This window comes from Mus caroli, chromosome 1 (assembly GCF_900094665.2).
Source record: "Mus caroli chromosome 1, CAROLI_EIJ_v1.1, whole genome shotgun sequence".
Classification (NCBI taxonomy): domain Eukaryota; kingdom Metazoa; phylum Chordata; class Mammalia; order Rodentia; family Muridae; genus Mus; species Mus caroli.
Genome location: NC_034570.1, coordinates 182,611,752 through 182,633,401, shown reverse-complemented (window position 1 = coordinate 182,633,401; position 21,650 = coordinate 182,611,752). Strand labels below are relative to the sequence as shown.

Below are 21,650 nucleotides of genomic sequence, written 5' to 3'. Positions count from 1 at the left end.
GGGAGAGGATTATCACCAGTTAAAGTTCACCAGCTATCCCAGCTAAAATGTCTTATTTTGTGTTTTTATTTTTAAAAATCTTTTTAACTACACGTTTAATCTTCAAATTTCAGATTTGTTGGGAGTTGTTTGTGCTGCTCTCTTATGAACTCATGGTCTGTAGAATACACAGTGTGCTCCCTCTCTTGTTGGCATTTCCAGAGATTTATCCATTTTTGTTAGTCTTTTCCATTTTAGTTTATTATCTTACTCTCATTACTATTTAGTTTTTCAAGAATCGCTTAGAACATATTCAAATATATTATAGGTATTGTATTTCTATTTGGTCAAAAAAGTACACTATGGAATTTCCCTCCTCTGAGCTTTGCTGTTACTTGCTTGTTACTGTAAGGAAGGCCTCTGCTGCACTGCTAGGCAGCTGTGTTGTGCACTGCTGCACTGCTGGGTGGCTGTGTTGTGCATTGCTGCACTGCTGGGTGGCTGTGTGGTGTCCTCAGCTTGAGCTCACCTCTATGATGTGTAAGTCTCTCACATCCTCTCCTGCTCATCCATTCAGTCCCTGAGGGAAATGTGCCGCTGTGCCACCTGAGAGAGTCTGTTTCTCATTAGAGTTATCGGGTCTTTGCTTTCTGTGTCTTTAGCCCACATTATAAGGGGCACATGAATCTTGGACTTTTCAGTTTCCTAGAAACTGAATGTGTCGTCATTGTTGAGTGTACTTCTTTACCTTCCGTGATAGTCTTGTCTCCAAGGAAACGGACACACAGCTACAACAGTTTTCTTTTTGGTTATTGCATGCCTAGAAAAGTCTACAATTTGTTTGCTTTTCTGCCTCTCTGTTTTCAATATTGCCGTAAAGTGGCAGATAGTTTTGTTTACTTATCTACACGTGCCAATCTTTGTCTTTAAGAATATAGTTGAGATGTTTAATGTAAATAAATTCACATCTATGTTTTGAGATTGATAGCTCTTATAAAACAGTCTTTTAGCTTCAGAAAATACCTCATTACCATGTGTAAGCTGAAGAAATTGCTTGAGCTGTTAGGATGGTTCTGTGGGTAAAGATACTTGCTGCCAACACTGATGATCTGAGTTCGATCCCTGGAACCCACATGTTCAAGGGAGAAACCAGCCCTGCTAGCTGTCCTTTAACTTTCACATACACACTGGTCACATGCATTTGTGTGTGCATATATACACACATGCGATAGATAGATAGATAGATAGATAGATGATAGATAGGTAGATAGGCAGGTAGGTAGACAGGTAGATAGATATGAATAAAGAGAGTTTTAAAAGAAGTGTCTTTGATTTGTCTACAGATATGTAGGAATATGGAAAATTTTCCGTCTATTACTTGACTGAAATGTCTACAGACTACTTGTAATTGAGTGTGTGGGAGCATGTTGTGCACCTCCGTCCTTGTCTTTCTAGTGACATAACTTCAATACACACAGCATTGCCATTTTACTGCTTTTGTTTGTTGTAGAGTTGGTGGTCATAGCTCTGGCTGGCCTGTAGCTTATTGTGTAGACCAGAGAGGGTCCACCTGCCTCTGCCACCTGAGTGCTGGTGATAAAGGTGTGCCCCACCACACCCAGCCAACAATACACTTTATAATCTGTGTTTTGTAAAATACTATAACACTTTCATATTTGCTCTACAGGGCTGTGACTCTCAGGTGAGCTTGTCTGAGGCATCCTGTGGTGACAGTACATCCTCCTGTCAGTCTCTTCAACATGGCTCTGTTCCAGAAATCCTCATTGGGCTCCTTTACAATGCCACCACTGGAAGACTATCGGCAGAAGTGATCAAAGGCAGCCACTTCAAAAACCTGGCAGCAAACAGACCACCCAGTGAGTGAAAAAGAGTTATTTTTATCTTAATGTTTTCGGCACTTAGGGGACTCACATCATTTTAGTCTTAACCAACCACAATGAAACACTGAATCATCAGCCAATCTGTTTCGTGTTTTCTATTTCCAGTCATTTGGGAAGAGGAAAATGTGAAACCCAAAATATTAATTGTATGGTGACAGGAATTTTAATTTTTCATAGTGTCTGCAGAATAAATTATCCCTATCATAGCCATTATCTTTTAATGCCAGAAGAAGTACAGGGTTTTTAAAAGTAACTACTATTCACAATATTAACAGAAAAGTATATAGCTTTTGTTAGTTAAAGATTAATGTTTTGTTTTCTGTCTGCGTGCAATACTCTGAACTAGTGTAACTACTTCTGTATTTCTCTTCTTTATCCTTAACACCTCATGAAGAAAGTAGTTCCTCACAGTTTGTTCTCCTTTGAAATTATAGGAGCTACCAATGTAATTGAGTGGTACAGCATGTGCTTAGTATGTACAGTCCCTGAGTTTTATCACCAGCACCATAAAAAGGAAAATTTATTATCCTACACAAAACAAACAAATGAAAAACATCGCTCCACAAGCTAGCAAGCCTTTTCCCTCCCTTCCCAGTACAAACAAAATCAGGACAGCGGTTGGCCTAGGTGATTGGGGGTGGTCTGTGGGAGTGAAGCCCATTTGTCTCTCTCTTCTCCTCTAACATCTCTGTGTACTGAGGATGAGAGTAAGTTTGGGAAGTGCAGAGAAATTGTCCCTACTCCACTCCAGAACTGTTGATGGCTGTGAGCCAGACCTAAATGGGCAACAGAATAACTTCTCTGTATTTCTGTAAATTAAACATGTTCATGACCTGGACTAAAGCTTTGAAAGGAAATTGTAAATAATTAATAGCTTAAATTTGTTTTCAGATTTCCCAGAGACTTTCTTAATACACGCTTACTCAGAGTGCCAAGCATAGGGGAGAACTTTTCCTATTCTTTATATTAACTTTGCTTTTAAATGCCATAAAATTCATTATCAATGCAGATGAAACATCATAAAAAGATAGTCGATTTGTAGCAAGAAATGTTGGCAAGCTTACTTTATACATCGTAGAATGTGCCTGTCCCTAAATTGAGAAGTCTGAAAGGCAAGGCTGGAGAGATGGCTCAACAGTTAAGAAGCCTAGCTGTTCTTACAGAGAACTCAGGTTCAATTCCCAGGATCCAAAACATCTAGAACTGTAGTTCCAGGGAATCCAATGCTTTTTTATGTCCTCTACAGACACCAGATACACACTACATACATGTAGGCAAAACACCAATACACACACACAAAAAAATGAGATTGTTAAAAAGAAAAATCTAAAGAGAAAAAAAAATCCCCATAGACAAATGGTCTGACCCCACAAGTCTGTTTCTTAATAGGTAGAGTTAAGGTCTTACAGGGTAACTGAGACTCAGACCTGAAAAGGGTACATAAAAGTAGAATTAGTACCATCCAGTTTCTCGTTTCAAAGAAAAAACTGAGTGTGTGAAAGAAAGAACATTCTGAGAACAAACAGGCTGGAGAGTCTGGCTTGATTGTCTTTATCCAAACACCCTGAGAATCTCTCCATGGAGGGCTGGAGAGAACCTGAGTAAGATTTGCAGGTGAAGACAGATGAGCTCATGAGGTCATGACAGCCACAGGCGTGCACACCTGACCACAAGTCACAGACGCCAAGACAGTGTCTTACTGCAGCAGGAGGCAGAGCCATGCTTGGGGTCACACTGCAGCAGGAGAGAGAACAGAGCTTGGGGGTCACCTTGGGGCATCAGCTGGAGACAGAAGAGACCTTGGGATCACCCTGGGCACCAGCTGAAGACAGAGCAGAGATTGGGGTCACAGTGGGAGTACTGGCTGACTTTAGCTGGCAGCTCAATAATTTTTGACAAATACTTGATTAGACACATATCAAAAAGTAGCAGAGTGAAGTGATATGATGATATGCAAGAGAGAACAAGGAGACAGGATGAAAACGGAGCAAGAGGCAAGGTTACGTGGTAAACATGTGAAGCCTGATGGACACCTACAGCATGAAAAGAACGGCAGCAGCTGCCATTAGTTTAGAATTAGACCTTCAACTGCAGCTTGATTAGTGGTGTTAGCTAGGAAGTCACTAGTATGTAAATAAAGCCAACTTTTAAAATAATGATATGCAGGTAAAGCGTTTATAAATGACATGTAAGAAAAGATATTTGCAGAATTTAAGACAATTGTACCATCATGTCCTAAATGGAAGATGATAGCCCTTCATTGACAAGTAGGGTCTAAGCTGTGAACTGTTGTAAGCCATATAAACTCAAACTCCCCCCAAGAAACAGGAGCAGTACTCAAAAGCAAGTATTCTGATAGTTGTATTTCATTTACATAACTGAATTCTTGATTCTATTGGAAGTAATCAGAATATTTCAAATACTGAATATTGCATGGGTAACATTAAAATGTAGCACAATAACTAACAGTGACCCTGTAATGATTGTATTTGATCCTTTATAGCCTGGTAGCTTGCATGATTCTATATGTTCAATGTGCTTTAGACGAAGAAGATACCATTATAAATATATCCCCCTCTGAAAACGGTGTAATTTTTGTTCAAGATTACACAATGATGGTAATTTTTTTTTCATTCCATGAAATTTACAAAACAGCCCTTTGTTCAACCCTCTCCCTGGATTAAAATGCTAAAGTTTTATGTTTTTCCACTCAAGTGCACAGTGTTTCCTCTTTAATTCTGACCTTTGACCCTCTTTCACCCAACGATTGACATCTGGTCATTATTTCTTTTACTGCTTTCCACCCCCTGTTGTCAGATGGACTGTTCTGTTGTCTAAAACACTTGATAGGTGGACAGGTTTATATAATCCGAGGTGAGTTCCTGTAGAGGCTAATTGGATGTTGTCTTTTCATGCAAAAACAAAATGCCCTAAAACTTGCCAGCAGTGAGACTGTCCACCATGTTGGTTTCCAAAACAATGCACATTTTTATCTGTGGTATTTTAAATAAAACTAACTTAGACTTTATCTCTGATTATGGATGATGGTATTCAGAATATCAACAAATGAGCAAAACTTTTTAAAATAATTTTTTTATTTCTTCGTATTTTGATTTATCATAGAAATGCGTATTTCATGAGATCTTTGCAATTATCTTTGAAATTATTTGAAATTTTGATATGAAGTACACATGATGGATCAACATGCTGAGATCATTTGCATGAATCTAACAGACTTGAAAAGTCTATTAAAGTGAGGATATATGTTCCATATCAAAAGGCCTTGAAGTGTTACATTTCACTTTGTACACTTAACATCATATCAGTATTTTTGTAATAGATGAAAATAATTAAAATACAATTTTTAAAATTTTACATTAAATTATGCCTGAAAGAAACCCAATAGTATTTAACTTACTCTCCCCAAACGCACATTAAATGTACTCTTGCATGAAACCAGAAGTAAATTTTCCTTGGTTTGCTAAATGTTGACCCCTTAAGGCATTTGGCTTCATTGGGACCCTTAAATGTTTCGCTATATATTTAAAAACCACATCCATGCAGAGATTCTTCTGACATTTCATCTTAAGCTGTTTCAATGTCACCTTTGCATTCTTGTCTCCCTCCTTTCCTCCTCGCCATCTGCCTTCATTTCTGTTTGTTTGTTTATTCCTACTCTCTGAGAACACAGTGGAATGCTGTAGTGTTGTGGCTAATTGAGCTTGCTAAGTGTCTATTAATGCTATGATGTCCCGCTTAGTGGAGTGACTAGGGTGGTGATGGGCAGGGGAGGTTGTGGGAGGGCAGTGAGGGGCGGGAAGGGAAGGAAGGATTATGAGGTATACCTTTAAATTCCATTCCTAGAAAAATAGTGAAGCTAAGCCATTACTACTACCCAAGTATTTCCAGCCTACTTAGCATTCTCTGTACTTGTTATATATTTAGTAAGTATTTACATCAAAATTGAGTTAGTTGAGTTTCCATCAAACATGGTATACACCATATCCTTATAAAGTGTAACTACCTGGTTTTGGCATTTATCATAAGAAAACTGTCAGTTTGTTTCAAATGATATTTGTGGTGTGTTGGTTTTCTTCCTTCAGATACATATGTTAAGTTAACACTGCTGAATTCCATGGGCCAAGAGATGTCCAAATGCAAGACATCCACCCACAGAGGGCAGCCAAATCCGGTGTACAAGGAAACTTTTGTTTTTCAAGTGGCCTTGTTTCAGCTTTCTGACGTGACTCTGATACTGTCTGTGTATAACAGGCGGAGCATGAAAAGGAAGGAGATGATAGGCTGGATTTCCTTAGGTCTGAACAGCTCTGGGGAGGAGGAGCTCAGACACTGGACTGCAATGAAGGAGTCGAAGGGACAGCAAGTGTGCAGGTGGCATGCACTGCTGGAGTCCTGAGGAAGTCGGAAGATGGCTGCAAGCCCAGCACTGCCTCAGAGGAGCCGTTCCCTGGAGAGTCCTCTTCAACACCCTACCACAACGCTTCACATCAGCGAGAGACCGTCCAGTGCTGCCTGAGGGGAAGGAAGCTTTGTCTCTGGTAGAGCGAGCTCACATGAGAAACCAAGAAACTTGTGTCCTTAATGTTCAGCAGCCCTCCAGAAATTGAATTGCATACTCTTTATTTGAACTTGATTTTCTTAGTGAAAGAGCTAGGAATTCCATGGAGGTTGTGGCTTTAAACCAGAGTTTCCATTGCAGCACTACATATCATCACCCACATGCTGTCCATGAGGCATTCCTATGGCCAGTCCTTGGGTGGATCTCAGTGAGCACTCCTGTCTCAAGGTGAAAGAAAGCTCACTCACACTAATGATACTTTCATTTCAGATATGCTCTCTCTGTGCCTCAGCCTTCATAGTACTAAGACAAGTGCAAAATTCCCTGAAGGGTAGTTTAAGGTTGGTTTGTTTGACATTTGTTTCTTTACCTCCTTTGTTTTTTCTGATCCAAAGAGACCATGTCATTATGGTCCCTTGCAAACCTTTATGGCTGTACTGCAGAACTTCATAACTTTACGTTCAAGCCCTTTATGTACCGTGTGTTCCAGAGTAGAAAATGGTAAGAGCAGAGCTGTCATTTGGAATTGCTTTCAGTGGTCAGTCTTTACAGCTGTGCAATGCAGCAGACACAGTAGAGAGCTGTTGAAATTGGAAGACAACTCTAGTTAAAAGGAATCTTGATTATCTGTTCCAAGAATCTAGTCTCCAACAGGAGTAAAACAGGTACCATTCAAAACAGAATATCCTGGAGTCCTTCCTCACTCACTCCCATTTCTTTGTGGCTCTCAGTTTTATTCTACTTAAAATCACTCTGAGATCCCTTGTGCTCCAGTGACTTGTGCTGTGCCTGTAATGTCTTCAGCATGACGTCACCCTGTGCCTTCCATGCAAGTTGACCTTGCTTACACTGCTGGGAAGCCATAGTTGTGGGTTTGGCCTTCAGCACTCATAGGTATGAAGCTCCTTGGCAGTCCCATGGCCTTGCCCTACTCTACAGGAAGCAGGGCCATGTACTGTGCTGGCCTCCACACTGCAAGCGTTTCCCTGTCGTGTTTTCATATTTAGAAACTACAGGTCAACTGGAAATAGTGTAAGCTATTTTCTTTTTAATTTTCTTTTTTAACAAAATTTTATGCATATACTCTAATAGAGTCCGTTTTGTATACATGAAAATAGTTTCCTTTTGCTCTTTCTCATTTCTAGTTAAACTAGACAAAAGCATACTATTTACCAATTAGTGAAAAGCTCTATCTCGGTTCCAACCCCAGCTGAGCGCTTTGGACTGTTACTGTGAACTAGAACTCATCAGTACAAACTAGCAGAGTCGTGTCGTGCACGGACTTACTAAAATGTGGCAGTGCTGAGAGGCCTTAAAGAGTCCAAAAGACCGTGAACTTCTATAATTTTAGCTTAAAAGAAGGCAACTTTATACTTTCAAGCTCAGCATTTTAAGGAAAAGAAAATGCAAGTAAGATGCACAGAGTTAGTTTTAAAATGGAAGTTTCAGAGCCCAGCAAAGTGGCTCATCCCTGTAATCCTAGCACTTGGGAGTCTGAGGCAGGAGGATTGCTGTGATCTTAAGGCTAGCCTGGGCTACATAGTTCCAGGCCTTTCTGGGCTACAGAGTGATAACTGTACCACCAAAATATTATGTTACAAAGTTACATTTAAAAAAAAGAAAAGAAAAATCATCCTTCTATCCTTCCATTAGTGAACTTCTCAGAATTGCTTTGTTATAAAGTGAGTTTGGTTAGAAATTAAAACATGAACAAAAAGCAAAATAGTTGTTTTTTTTTTTTTAAGTGTTATTGAAGAACAGAGTGAGGCAAAATGTGAACAGGATATAGGTTACACTGAAAATTGGGTACAGGCATTTGATGCTCCAATGAGCCTTCACTGGCTTTGAAACAACCGCCTGCATGGCTAACAGCTGCTGTCTTCCTAATAAAGTCTCTGGTCTATTTTGCAACAAAGCTCAATTGGACATTATAAGACCAACCTGGTGCTTTCACTGTGATGAGAGAAAAATCTGTTATTTGTTAAACCTCCTTCCTACAGAGTGGACCCAGAACTCTGTATACTCCCAAAGATCCTCAGGGGTATCTGGCATGGTGTAAGTATCACTTCATATATGGCCTGGAAATCGATTCAGTCTTCTTTAACATTGGGAAAAGCCCCCCCTATCCCATTTGCCAAGTCCTCAATGATTATAAATTATGTATGTGCATATAACTACACATGTAGCATGCTGTGCACATGTAAAGGTGAGGCTGTCCTGCCTTTTCACATAACTGACTAGAAAGGCATTTCCACTGATCGTGGATTGCTGCTTTTCTTCTCTGTGTAACTTCTAAATGTGATACTAGGTTTGTAGCCAAATGCTGCCACTCTGCTGCATATAAAGCAAGTATACAACTTATTCTCTCCTGTGCTTTAACACAAATACTTTTCCAAATTATCTGGGCCACAGATGTTAACTTGGGAACTTGAAAATGACAGTCTACACCCTTATTATTCTGCTAAAGTCAAATGAAATGTCCAGATTCCACAACCGACTGGTATATGGTTATTCAAGAGCCTAGTTTCTGAACTTTCCTGACGCAGTTTGTTGATCACTGTCCAGAAGTGCAGTATTGTCCAGCCTTTCAGAAGCTTCTGCATCTTGGTGCCTGAATACTAGCCACCTTCTGTTTGAAATACACTTGCATATCATCTCACTGCACATTGATGAGTTTTCAGTAGCATTGTTCTCACTGACAAAAGTAGCTATCAGGCCATGTTTAAAGAAACAGAAAATACTTAAGCTGCCTGGATACCTATGCTGTCATTGCAAAGTTGGGCCCTGGCAGGGAGTCTGATCTGATCTGTGCAAAACCCAGCTCTGTCTGCTAAATCACTGCTGCTTCCACAAACTGGGAGTATAGCCAGGGCCTGGGAATGCGAATGCATCAGTAGGGAAGTAGAGACAGTCTAGGATTTTCTCGGCAACAAGGAATACAAATGGTATCACAATTTTATGAAGGGACTAAGAGATAGGTGAGCTGTTTGAAGTGGTATAAGCCCAGTGGTCACCAGCTTTTTTTTTTTAATTCTTGATCAGGTATTAATAGAAATAACACAAAGTTCATTTGCATAAAGCTACTATTTACCTCCATAGACTGAAGAATTCCATAGGAAAAGAATCACATTGCTAGTTGTTCTTCACAGGTTCTTTTTCTTACTTTCTTTATAAGCCAAGATTCTTCTCTTCATCTGTCAATTGCACGTGGCCATCAGTATCATTGTTGCCAGCCAATGATACTAAAACAAGATGAGGCATGTGGTAAAGCACCTTAAAGCCACAGGCTGTACCCTCCACACTGACAGTACTGATGATGGTTACAGCCGTAACTTAGTAAAGCGCTAACACAAGAATGTACTGTCTTATGTGACTCACAAAATATGAAGAGGCAAGTAACACCATCAGTGTTTTATTCATGAGGAAGTTGCTGCATGGAGAAGCTGAGCTGACCCCCTAAGGCTGCCCCCTCTTAAGAAAACCCAGTAGAACTGGGATTGCTCCAAATCCACTCATGCGCATTGTATCTTAACCCAGTTTATTACGGGTGAGAGGAACAGCATCATATTGGGCAATTCCTGCCCAGCTTATCTGAATGGCAGAGAGAGGCCCAAGAGAACAGAGCTGGGAAAGAGAGAAGACAGTGCAGGGGGCTTGCCTTCTCAGGACACAAACCATACTTCGGTATCATAGTTTGTATTTTTATTTAAGGACTTGGGATCTGTTTGTTGTGTCTACACTGTACTTAGATTCTGAAGATATATTAACTCACGGTATTTCCATTGCCTGTGTACACCTTTCTATGCTGTGAAATGACGGGATGTCTGATAACCTATACTTGTGTCAGGGGTCAGAGGAGAGAACGTTGCCTTCCTGAGCACACTTACCCAAGTTTGTTTATATTTCTTTTGTTAAAGTTTGCTAATATTAGACAAGATTCCCACCTACCCTCTTTCCCTTCATTGTTAGTGATTACTACGTCCTAGAGTCTTTATGAGCCCTTTGGCGAATAGGAGGCACACAGCAAATGCTGATGAGTAAAGTCTCTATGGTAGAATCAACACTACCATTGTGAAAGTCTTCTGTGAACCTTGTCTACTGAGTAGGTTTCCTTTTCTCCTAACGTATATGTATGAGGACCCCAGCTGTGTGCCATGTGCTGCTGAAGAGGCTACAGGTTGGATGGGCAGTCTTCCCTCATCTTGTATTTTGATGTACTGAGACAGCATCGGGTGGTGTCTTTCATTGTAATATATGAGGTGTAGAGAGAGGCATGTGCAGGGCATTGGGGTTGAGTAGGAAAGTTACATGGTGAGTTCTATTAGAAGACAAGAAAAAAAAATACTGTTTTGACTCCCATCAAACTCCCCTTTATTAAACACAGACAGTGGCTCCCAAGTTGTAATATACCTAAGAATTCTGTCCAGGTTCTAGCCAGAGATTCTGTTTCATTTGGTATAGAGGAAAGTCTGAGGGTCTAGATCTGAATGAGTTCCCCAGGAAATCCTAGCTGGGCAGTACTGGGAAATAATACTTTTGTTTCTTATCTGCAATTGTTGGCAGCAGATTCTGTGCCCATAGATTAAGTCTTGATGTGGTGGTAGGAAGGTTTGTAGTCTCTGGGTATCTATGAGGAAGCAAGCCTCTATCACATTCTCTCCTTCCGATCTCTCTCAGGTTGCTTAACACAATTTCCAAAACTATAAAACCGAAGTTTTATAAAGTCAGAGGAAGGCCTTTTTAAAGGTGAGGATGACATTTTGGCAGCTTTGTTGGATAAATACTGAGGATATTAATATGTCCCATAATGCACCAACATTTGTTTGCCGGGGGAAATGAGGACAATTTTGACAAGTGTACTGACACTGTACTCAAGTGTTATGAGTGATTATTTCAAGCACAGCTAGACATGTGTGGTGATACTTCCAAATAATTTGAGTTTACCAAGAGAAAAACTGTAGTAGTAACGTATTTTATAATTTAATTTTTTGTGTTTATACATAGTTATACTACAATAACTTTAGCGAAAACAATATAGCAATTCTGAGGAACTTTAGAGCTGATATGAAGGTGATAGCCTTTGCCTGAGCTGGCAGTGCTGGCCATGTCCCAGAAACTTGGCTAGACTTATACCCGAATTCCGAAATAAGCAAGTATATCGGCTCTGTTTCTCAGCGCTGGAGCTACGATCTGTTTAGTCTGATAAGTGTTGTGATCTAGTCTTTTTCTAAGACCCAAGAGGTTCGTCACTACTCTGGGGCATTGCTTCTCAAAAATAATGTACTTTTTATAGGAAAACTCAATCAGTGGATCTTTTTATTCGGTATTCCTTCTCTTCCTCCCCCAGCCCCTCCTCTCTTCCTTTCTTTGAGTTTTTGAGGCAAGAAGCTTCCTGAATAGTCTAGTTTCTACGGAGCTTTCGTACTTATTTTTCTAATAATAGGTGTAGCTGAGTGATGATGTTTAACTGCTCTGTGAGCAGAATTCTCAACCAACCTGAAGAGACGTGCTGCCCATGGGTGTTTCCTTTGGTCTCAACTGTGTCTGACCTGTTTGATAGTGACTTTCACCCATGAATGGACTTTGCTCATGTGCATAGTATGTCCATGTACATAGTATGTCCATGTGGTCATCAGCAGTGCTGTGTTGTTATCACATATTTATATGCACTTGGTCAAAACAGAAGCTGATGAGTGTGTGAGCCATCATTTTGTAGAGTGAACGGCTGAACCCCCTTTGTGTCGTTGGAGTCACGCTGCGCGTCTGTTGCCTTTAAACTCTCATACCTTCTTTTGTACTCTACACCGACTGTCGCGGTGCCTTTTTCCTTTTGTATAATTGTATTACATTAAAAAATTGCTGACCTGTGTGTAAAATGTTAAAACTACACCAGTCCAAGGAGATTTTAATGGCAGTCCAGTTTTCCAGAGAATAAATTTTTGTGTGCATTAAATGTTACGTTTCTTCACATTTATGTGAAAACAAAAATTGTTTCCATTTTAGTACTCAGTGGAGTGGATAAACATCCAGCATGTTAGATGATGATTCATAAAACTCAGCCCTAATTCAAACTGGCAAAAAAGTGTTACTATGACTGTTATACACAATGGGCCAATGTCACTTACATACAGAAATAATCAAGTGGGTCTGTTTGTTCCCAGGATCATGTCTGAAAAGAGTCACATGTGCTGTCAAACTATCTGGATCATGTTTTCTTCACCACGAGTCAGATCTAACCTCAAAAGAAAAAATAGACTCCAGGCAAACACTTTTAATGACTCCTTGAAAAGTTCATATAAATCAAGAGTGGAAAAAGTTGCTTTAACAGGCTGAGCCCTTAGCTGGAATGTGGCATCGATCCCATTACCCAACTTTCTCTTTTCTTGGCATGAGCCTGTCCTTATCGTCCTTGGATCCCAGTTTAACAAGACCTTTTTCTAAAGACAATAGTATAAAGTCTATTGTCTACCAAAGATCTTGAATTTAGGTTCTTTCATGTCCCATTACCTTGTCTGTTTGTTTCCAGCCAGTAACAACCAGTTTCACAAATACATAAGCGTCTGGTGCTTTAGTCTGACAGAAGTTCAGCAAGCTACTTCACCTTAGGTCCAACTTTGAACCTTGAGTTCCAGCAACTAAGTAGCCTTTGTTTTCTCTTTGCTTTTTTCTTTGGCTTTTGACACAGCACCTACTTGGTCTAGTTTCCAGTCTTTCTTTCTTTTGGTTTGTTTGTTTGTTTGTTTGTTTGTTTGTTTTAATAAGGAGTTGTTGCTGCTAAACACAATGAAAATGCATTTTTGCTCAAAATAAATGTATCCATAATGTGATCTCCAGCCACAGGAAAGTAGTTTGTATCCTTTCCTCGAGTCCACTGGTTAATTCTCCCACTCCAAGGATTTGCTTACTTATCTGTGTTCAAAAAAAAAAAGTTTCTGAATTCTAAGCGATGCTCAATTAGGGATGATTTGTTACTTATTTGGTACTTGGTAAAATTTTTCATATGAGTCATGACTTCCTATTTTCAAAGAATTACAATATATTAAGGGTGAAATTCCAGCAGAAAAACAACACTTCTGGAGTTTTGCTAGAAAGTTGGTAAGTTATCATTTTCTGCTACTAAAAGATTCATTTACTATCATAAAATGTTATTCTGAGGGTTACATTTTAGTTGCAAGTTGCTTGTACCTCCTTTGATCTTCAGCATGCCAAACAAAATTTTAAGTCAACTCTTCATTCCCAAAATTATCCTATTTCCATAATGTTTCTTATTTGAAAATAGAATTGTTGCCAATTTTAAATTTTAAGACCTTAGAAAAATGTGAAATATTTGTTTGGATGTTGCATGATGATGAATTATGAAAGTACAGATCACTAAATGTGGAGTCCTTAAATGCCAGACAAAGGGGGACAAATAACAGTCATGAATCGGTTCAACAGGCTGGATGTCTGAGAAAGTCAGTTTCATGATTTTATCATGGTATGGAAAAATCTCAGAAGTCCTATGTGTCTGTAGCCATTTTATGTGAAATATATAAAGTTCTTACTGCTCTGCAGCACTGCAAGCCATTGATTTTGTCACTCTTCTAGATTTTAGTCATTGCAATAGGTGAGTATCTCTCAATAATAACGTGCAGTTTCCTGCTAGTGATGCACAGAGGGGTATGTGTGTGTCTGTCTATCTGTGTCTCTGTGTGTGTGTGTCAGTGTGTGCATGTGTGTGTGTGTATGTCTGTGTGTGCGTGTGTGTTTGTGTGTCTGTGTGTCTCTGTCTGTCTGTGTCTCTATGTGTGGCTGTGTGTGTTTGCGGTACTATGATGCAGTTCTCTGTGTACTTTGTCAGGTCCTTTACCAAGCCTTTAGTATTCTGAAATGACTTTTCTCTTGGGTGGTGGATGTCCTGAACAGTGACTTTCACTGAGCAGAAGTCGTGACTTTAATGAAGTTCACAGTATCCCTCTTGTTCTTTCATGGGTTACACTTTGGATGCTTTATCTTAAAATTCATAACCAAACCACAGTCACAGAGATTGTCTCCTCTGTTTTCTTCTAATATTTCTGCTTTTTTTTTTTTTTTGGTAAGTTGTAAAATATCTCTATTTGTTCTAGGGCATTGGCCAGAGTCCCCTTAGAACTTCTGAAACTGCTTCTCGGTGCCAGCAGCCTTGGTGACCTTGAGCACATTGAATCTGACAGTCTTGCTCAGGGGCCTGCACTCTCCAACAGTGACAATGTCTCCGATCTGTACATCCCTGAAACGGGGACAGGTGCACAGACATTTTTGTTTTTTGGTTTTTGGGGTTTTTTTTTGTTTGTTTGTTTGTTTTTCTGGTGCCATCTGCGGAAAGCATTTCTCCTTCAATGGCTGCTTTCTTTTGTGTGTTTCTCTGTGCTCTCTGCTGGTTCTGTGTCTGGTTATTCCTGTTCTCCCTGACTATGCTGTCTTTACAAGCAGGCTCTTGGTCAAGCTTGCTGTTCTGTCCTGTCAGAATTCCTTGTCCTTCAGTATTGTCACCTCTGTTATTGGTGGGTTTCGCTTTTTCTGTATAAAATTTAGAACCAGTCTGCTTATCTCTATGAAGTGACTTCTTGCAGTTTCCACTGGGATTTGTCAAATATGAAAAGAGTTGGTAACTTCTAAATCCAAGTCTTTGAAACCAGGAACATATAATATCTTCTCATTTATTTATTTACAGGATTTTGTTAGTTGCATAGTTGTATATAATGCATCTTCTCATTTATTTAAGTATTAGAGGATTTTTTTTTCTCTCATTGGTTGTTAGCTAGCACATATTAGGAACATAAAGTATCTTCCACTTATTTATTTACAGGATTTGTATCATCAATGGCATGGTCACATGATCAGGAACATCAGTGTCTTCCCATTTAAGTGTTTACAGAATTCATTAGTTACATAGTTACACATATGTGGACCTTAGCTTGTTGCAGAGTTTCCATTATGAATGGCTATTGGTTTTCAGGAAAGGCTGTTTCTACATCTGATCCTAATGGTTTTGTGGGGGTTACTTCTTAGCCCACAGAAGTAGTGGGTTCTATTGATAGATTTTCTGTGTTAACCTGGCCTTTCAGGCCTAGAGCAAATCTCACTCAGTTATGGTCACCTGTTCTTGTTATACATTACCTGAGTCAGTCTGCTAACATATTGTTGAGGGGGTTCACTCTATTGCTCTGTAGTGTCTTTATCTGGCTTCAGTGTTGGGCCTCAGAGACTGGGTGGAAACAGTCTCCCCCACTTCTGCCTCTGGAAGAATGTGTGGAGAAGTCACTGGTATGACAGTGACTTGTCTTTTTAAATGTTTGGTAAAATTTTTCTGTGAAGCCGTTGATGCCTGATGCCTTTTCTTCTGGGAGCTGTTACTCAATATTAAAGCCCATCAGGATTGCTCCCATTACCCACTTCTTAGTGCCAGTTTTAGTCATGTGTGTATGAAAGGAATTGACCCAATTCCTCTGAAACAGTAGCTGTTGCTATTACATCACTGTTCCTTTAACATCAGTGCCTGCTTCCTTTCTCCCATCCCCTCCTCTTCCTCCTCCCTAGCCTAGCTACCTATTTTTCATACAACGTTTTTTTTTTCATTTTGTTGATATTTACTATTGACATCTTTATTTTAATGATTTTGATTTAAGCTTTAATTTTTCTTTGTTTTGCTTTGGGCTTAAATTGTTGTTCTTTATCCTTCCTAAGGTGGGGTTTTATAACTGATGTTGGTGCTTCCCTCTCTCCTGATGCAAGTACAGCTATAACTCTCCCTGCAAGTACTACTTCACTGCATCCCACAAACCTGCTGATTTTGATGTCTGTTTTAGTTTTCATTGGTTCAGATATTTTTTCCTGAAGCTTGTGTGACACATGTATTATTTATAAACCTGTTGTTTAACTTCCAAATCAAATAACAGTTTATTTCCATTTTTGTTCAGCTTTTGTTATTCTTTTGTGCGTATCTGTGTGCATTCATGTACATACAGGTATGCATGCACCTGTGTGTGTGTGTGTGTGTGTGTGTGTGTGTGTGTGTGTGTGTATAAACCAGAGGGCAACCCCAGGTACCAGTCCTCTGATGCTGTCTACTCTTCCCTGCATTTTGAGATGGTCTCACAGCTAGAGCTAACCAAGCAAGGTAGGCAGTTTGCCAGTAGACCCCAAGGATCTACCCATCTCCACCTGAGCCTCCATGCCTAGCTTGTTGTTCCTCCATAAGTATGGGTAAGAATATCCAAGTTCTGGCTATGTAGAAACAGAAGCCAAGGTGCTCAGGAATGCTTTAACCTTCAAGGTCTGTTCTCATATGAAAATACAACTGGACTCGGTGTGAAGTTAGGACATCAGGTACATGGGCGGGACACACTCCCTAGTACTTTCCTAGTGTGTATCCATGTGCTTTTAGTTCCATCTTTTTATGAGTGATGAAAGGACACTCATCTTCAGTGTATCCTTTTTGTATATCTGTGCTGTATATTACCGGTGCCTTTCACACATCCTACTGCCCAGGATTCCCATCCTCTAGCTCTCCAAAGAAGTCTGGTGCCCTCAGTCTCTGGTGTTGGCACCTTTGCCTTCCCACACTATGAATATTTTTCCTCCTGGTTTTTGACTGACTGGATAGAACCAAAAAGTTCTAGCCTTTTGAAGACTTTAATCATTTAAAATGCCAATCTATGCTGTCAATTTAATGATATCTGTATTTTGTTTGGTTGATTTCTGTTTGTTTTTGTTTGATTGCTTGTTGTTTGGTTTGTTTATTTCTATGGTTCTGGGATCCAGCCCAGGGCCTTACATGTGCTAGACAAATACTCTACCACTGAGCTATATCTCCCCAGGTCCCTAGCACTAGGTTTTGGGTTTTTTGTTTGGTTGGTTGTTTTTTGATGTTTGTTTGCTTTTAATCACTTGCCTTTTTAATGAAATATTATTGCTTAAAAGTATTTTTGCTTGAGCTTCTGTCTTACAAATAACTATTAAACATATCCTGTGTGTTAGGAACTACATTTTGGCTTTGGTATTTAAACAAAAATGAGATACATTTCCTTCCAAATGAAATGTGTGGTCTCATTGTCTTGAAAACCAAACAAAGAAAAATGTCAGCAGCTCTATGCTAGCAGTTGGTAAACAGCACTCCTTCCTTACAGATGTGTGGGGCTTCTCTTTGGGAGGGGCACACAGAAGCTGTTTAAGCAAGGGTCTGTGGCAAGAGTGCTGCCTAGAGAGAGCGGTATCATTTCTAGAAAATTTAGATGAGACATTATTTCAATACAAGTATGAAGATATGAGGTAGACTGACCGATGGGTTATCAGAAGTCATTTATCAACAACTGAAAATGGAAGAATGAGAAATTGTGCCGTAGAGATAGCCAAGAACAGTGTGTATAGAGCCGTGTCCTTGGCATGAGCAATGGGCAGAGAAAACTCCTTACGAGCTTTAAACTAGATAGAAGCATGATGCAACTCCATGTTGTTAGTCCCACCCCTTCACTTTAGATGCATTAGAAAAACACTGGAAGGAAGGAAGCCCTGGAAACAAGACCTCTGAGTCATAAGATGCAGACTGGTGAGGCTAGTAGTGGAGGGAGGAGAAAGCAAGAGTCAGAAAACCAAGCTGGTATTGTTCATTGCTGGCATTCAGGGTCCTACATGGGTCACCATGAGAGGAGAATCAAATCACAGCATAAGAACATGCAGCCCCATTTGACTAACACTGCCTGCCAGTCTCCCTCTTGGCTACAATTCACATATCCTCACAAAAATGCACCTACCTAAGCCCTTTTTCAGGAATGCTGGTCTCTGACCATAATGGCCTTTCCTGTCAGAGCCAAGTATGGAGGAGACCCCATGGGAAGTGTTCTGTAATCCAGAGAGACAAATTACATGCTTGCTGACCTATAGCTCATATGCAAGAATGAAGCAAATAGAGGGTGACCTGGGTGGGCCCTGCTGAGAAAGACTACCACCCAGGAAGTCAGTGTTTTCTATATAGTGCCGTACATCTTTGTAGTGGCACAGCTATATCAATACAACTTCCTGTCTCTTCAAATTGTAGGGTAAAAGCAAGCAGTGATCTCTCCCTATTATTATTTGTTCCTCTTGGTCCAAGCTACAAATTGTTTAAAACCACAGTAACTTTTGTTTGTTCATTTCTATCCTACCTTATTAGACAAAAAAACCACATTCACAAATCAGTCCATGGCTTTCCGCCTGGAACTCTCATGACACTTGTGAAACGTGGCCATCCAAAGGTCTGGGTTCCTTGCTGTTTAATAGAAAGTCTTCCTTAAGATCTTTAGTGCATTTGTTATATCTAAAAGGGTTACTGTGTACCCTGATAAGACTCTGAGGTCCTAACATATCTACAGTCATACCCTTGGCTTCTGGCGCTGCTACTACAGCTCCACAGCTTCATTTTAACTTTTGACCATCTGGAGAGATTGTGGGTTAAAAGAAGTATAATATTTTTGTCCAGCCATTCTTTCCCTTATGCATAGCCAGTCAGCATTCTGTCTTAAAATCTCCTGGCCCAGGTCTCTGACTGCTTTGAACAATGTAACAACTTTAGGAACAACACCACACCACTACACCATGAAGATTTGCCCCACCCCCCATTGTCAAGTAACCTGTCCCTTACTTTCTTTCCAGCTTTCACTACTAGACTCTAAAATGTCCTTGGGGTCCCACTAAGCCATTGCCTGCTCAGGGCCCTTCCAACTTCTCCCATGCTCAGTCCCAAAGCAAGTCCTAAAGCAGGGCTTTAGGGCTAGTTTAAGCAGAACCATTTCTCCATGTATCAAACTGCTCCAGCTCTATACTGCTGAGTGCATGCTCCCCAGGGCAGAGGGCTAGAAAACCAGCAGCCGCTCATTAGACATGGCATGACCAGACATGTTCTAAGGCTGCAGTGCTGCAAGTACCCTCACCTTGGAGGTCATGCTGGTGTTCTAGAGAAAGTCTAGCAGTAGTACTCCTGTGTGTAAACTCTCTTTGTACCTGCATTCTAAGAGAAGTATCTCAGAAGAACCAAAGAAGTGTGGGACATTCCAAATCCCAGCAACGTAAGTCTGAGTTTCTTTTCCATTCTCTGCCCACTAACCTAGTCACAAAGGTCTCCCCAAGTGCAAGTCCCAGAAATGTAGGCATTCAAAGCTGTTATGGGGAAGTGAAGTCTCACATATTACTGCTGAGGGTTATTAATTTAGTTGTAACCTATTGGTTTGGTTTGGTGTTTGGTTTTTTGTTGTGGTGGTGGTGGTTGGTTGGTTGGTTGGTTGGTTGGTTGGTTTAAATTTTCAAGACAGAGTTTCTCTATGTAACATCCCTGACTGTCCTGGAACTCTCTTTGTAGACTAGGCTGAACTCACAGAGATCTGTTTTCCTCTGCCTTCCAAGTGTTGGGATCAAAGGCATGTGCCACCACACCCAGCTAAACTATAGTTTTAATGTGTGTCTTGTTCACAAGCCTAGATTTTTTTCATATTACTGATGAGCTAACCATTAAAGTGGCTTCTCAACCTGTGAGTCACGACCCCATTGGGGGTTAAATGACCTTTTCACAGGGTTGCCTGGGACAACCTGAAAACACAAGTATTTGCATCATGATTCATAACAATAGCAAAATCACAGTCATGAAGAAGCAATGAAAATAATTTTATGGTTGAGGGTCACCACAACATGAGGAACTGTATATTAAATGGTCAAAGCATAAGGAAGGTTTAGAGCCACTAACTAACCCATTTCCAGGGATTATGACTGAGATATTGGGAAAGAAGTGGTAGAAGCTTGTAAATCCTTAAAGAGTTCTTAAATGTTATCTATTTTAATGTATGTATACATGTGTGTGCACACAATGGCCATAAGAGGGCATTAGTTCCCCCAGGAGAACTGGGATTACAAGCAAGTCTAAGCCACCCAATGTGGATGCCGTGGGAACTAAACCCAGCTTCTCTGTCAGTCCTCTAAGTGCTCCTAACTGCTGAGCCATCCTTCCAGCCCCCAAAAGAGTTCTTTAACAATGTTTTGAATAAATCATCTCTTGAAATATTGTTTGAATTGGTATATAATTCTACTTTCCAGCCCCTTAAACATTATTATATATGTAATTGAATGCATTGTCTATTTTAACTATCAGTTACAATGCTTAGATTACCACAATCAAGAAGAAGATTAAAATTTGCTAGCAAGGATAGAAATTAGTGTTTCTCTGGTGCTCTAGCACCTGCCAGCAATCTTATGAGACCTTGATGCTGTTAATTATTAATGCTAGCATGCTTGATTGAACATCACTGTGAAGAAAATCAACTCACACACTTCTCATGAATTAACCAGAGTATAACATTAATTATATACATAATACTTCCAAGAGACACTCTCGTAAGATCTCTTTTGCCCAACTCTGTATCCAAAAGGTACAGACTTGATGTTTTTAAAGATGGTCTTTCTAATTTAACTTAATTGTATTTATATGTGTGCATGCATTTACCCATGCACATTCACACATAGGTACATCTGCTTGTCTATATGTGGACAATGTGTGTGCAGGTGTTCACAGAGGCCAGAAGAGGGAGTCAGATCCTCTGGGGCTGGAATCACAAATAGCTGTGAGCCACTGGAACACTGTGCTGGGAACTGACCTCAGGTCCTCTGCAGGAGCAGAACCTGTCTGTGTAGTCCAGATTGACCCAAAACTTGCCATCTTTCAGCCTCAGCCCCTTGGGGGCTGGAATTACAGATATGTACCACCATGCCCAGCTTCAAGTATAGACTTTTAAGAAACTGAGAGGTGCTTAATAGACAGTTCTATTTATTACCTTTGTTGCTGTTGTTATTGTGGTTCTCATCTTTATCTCTACTTACTGAGCTTTCCCCTCTTGTCAGCTTCCTACCTCTCACAGCAGGAAGGACAAGAAAAACTAGATAGAAATGTCAACTATAATCAGTGTTACTGGTTGAAAGCACACAGAAGAGCACTTGCTAAGGGAGTGAAAGCCACCCAAGCACCAGGAGGTAAGTGGTCAGGCAGCTTCAGACACCCTGGGGCACTATACTCAAACAGGGCACTTGACTTCCAGGCAAAGGAAGAATGAGTTACAACAAAGTTGATTCATAAGCAATTACCCACATGTTACTGAAATCTCAGCATGCTTTGCTAGAATGTTTCTCCTTACGTAGTTGTCATGTGGGTAAAT

General features: G+C 40.2%; 1 protein-coding gene across 5 annotated transcripts in view; it reads left to right on the top strand.

The window, feature by feature from the left end:
- The window catches only part of Syt14 (synaptotagmin 14), a 145,341-nt gene extending 131,221 nt beyond the window's left edge, over nt 1-14,120 (top strand). Inside the window, exons 6-8 of one of the 5 annotated variants that reach the window (XM_029477504.1) lie at nt 1,667-1,856; nt 4,698-4,754; nt 5,984-14,120. In XM_029477504.1, the coding sequence (XP_029333364.1) occupies nt 1,667-1,856; nt 4,698-4,754; nt 5,984-6,297 (561 nt within the window). In that variant the 3' untranslated portion in view covers nt 6,298-14,120. The remainder of the gene's footprint in view (nt 1-1,666; nt 1,857-4,697; nt 4,755-5,983) is intronic. The other 4 variants (XM_029477518.1, XM_021173063.2, XM_029477510.1 and 1 more) reach the window with 4 other exon arrangements.
- Nucleotides 14,121-21,650: the final 7,530 nt, after the last annotated feature.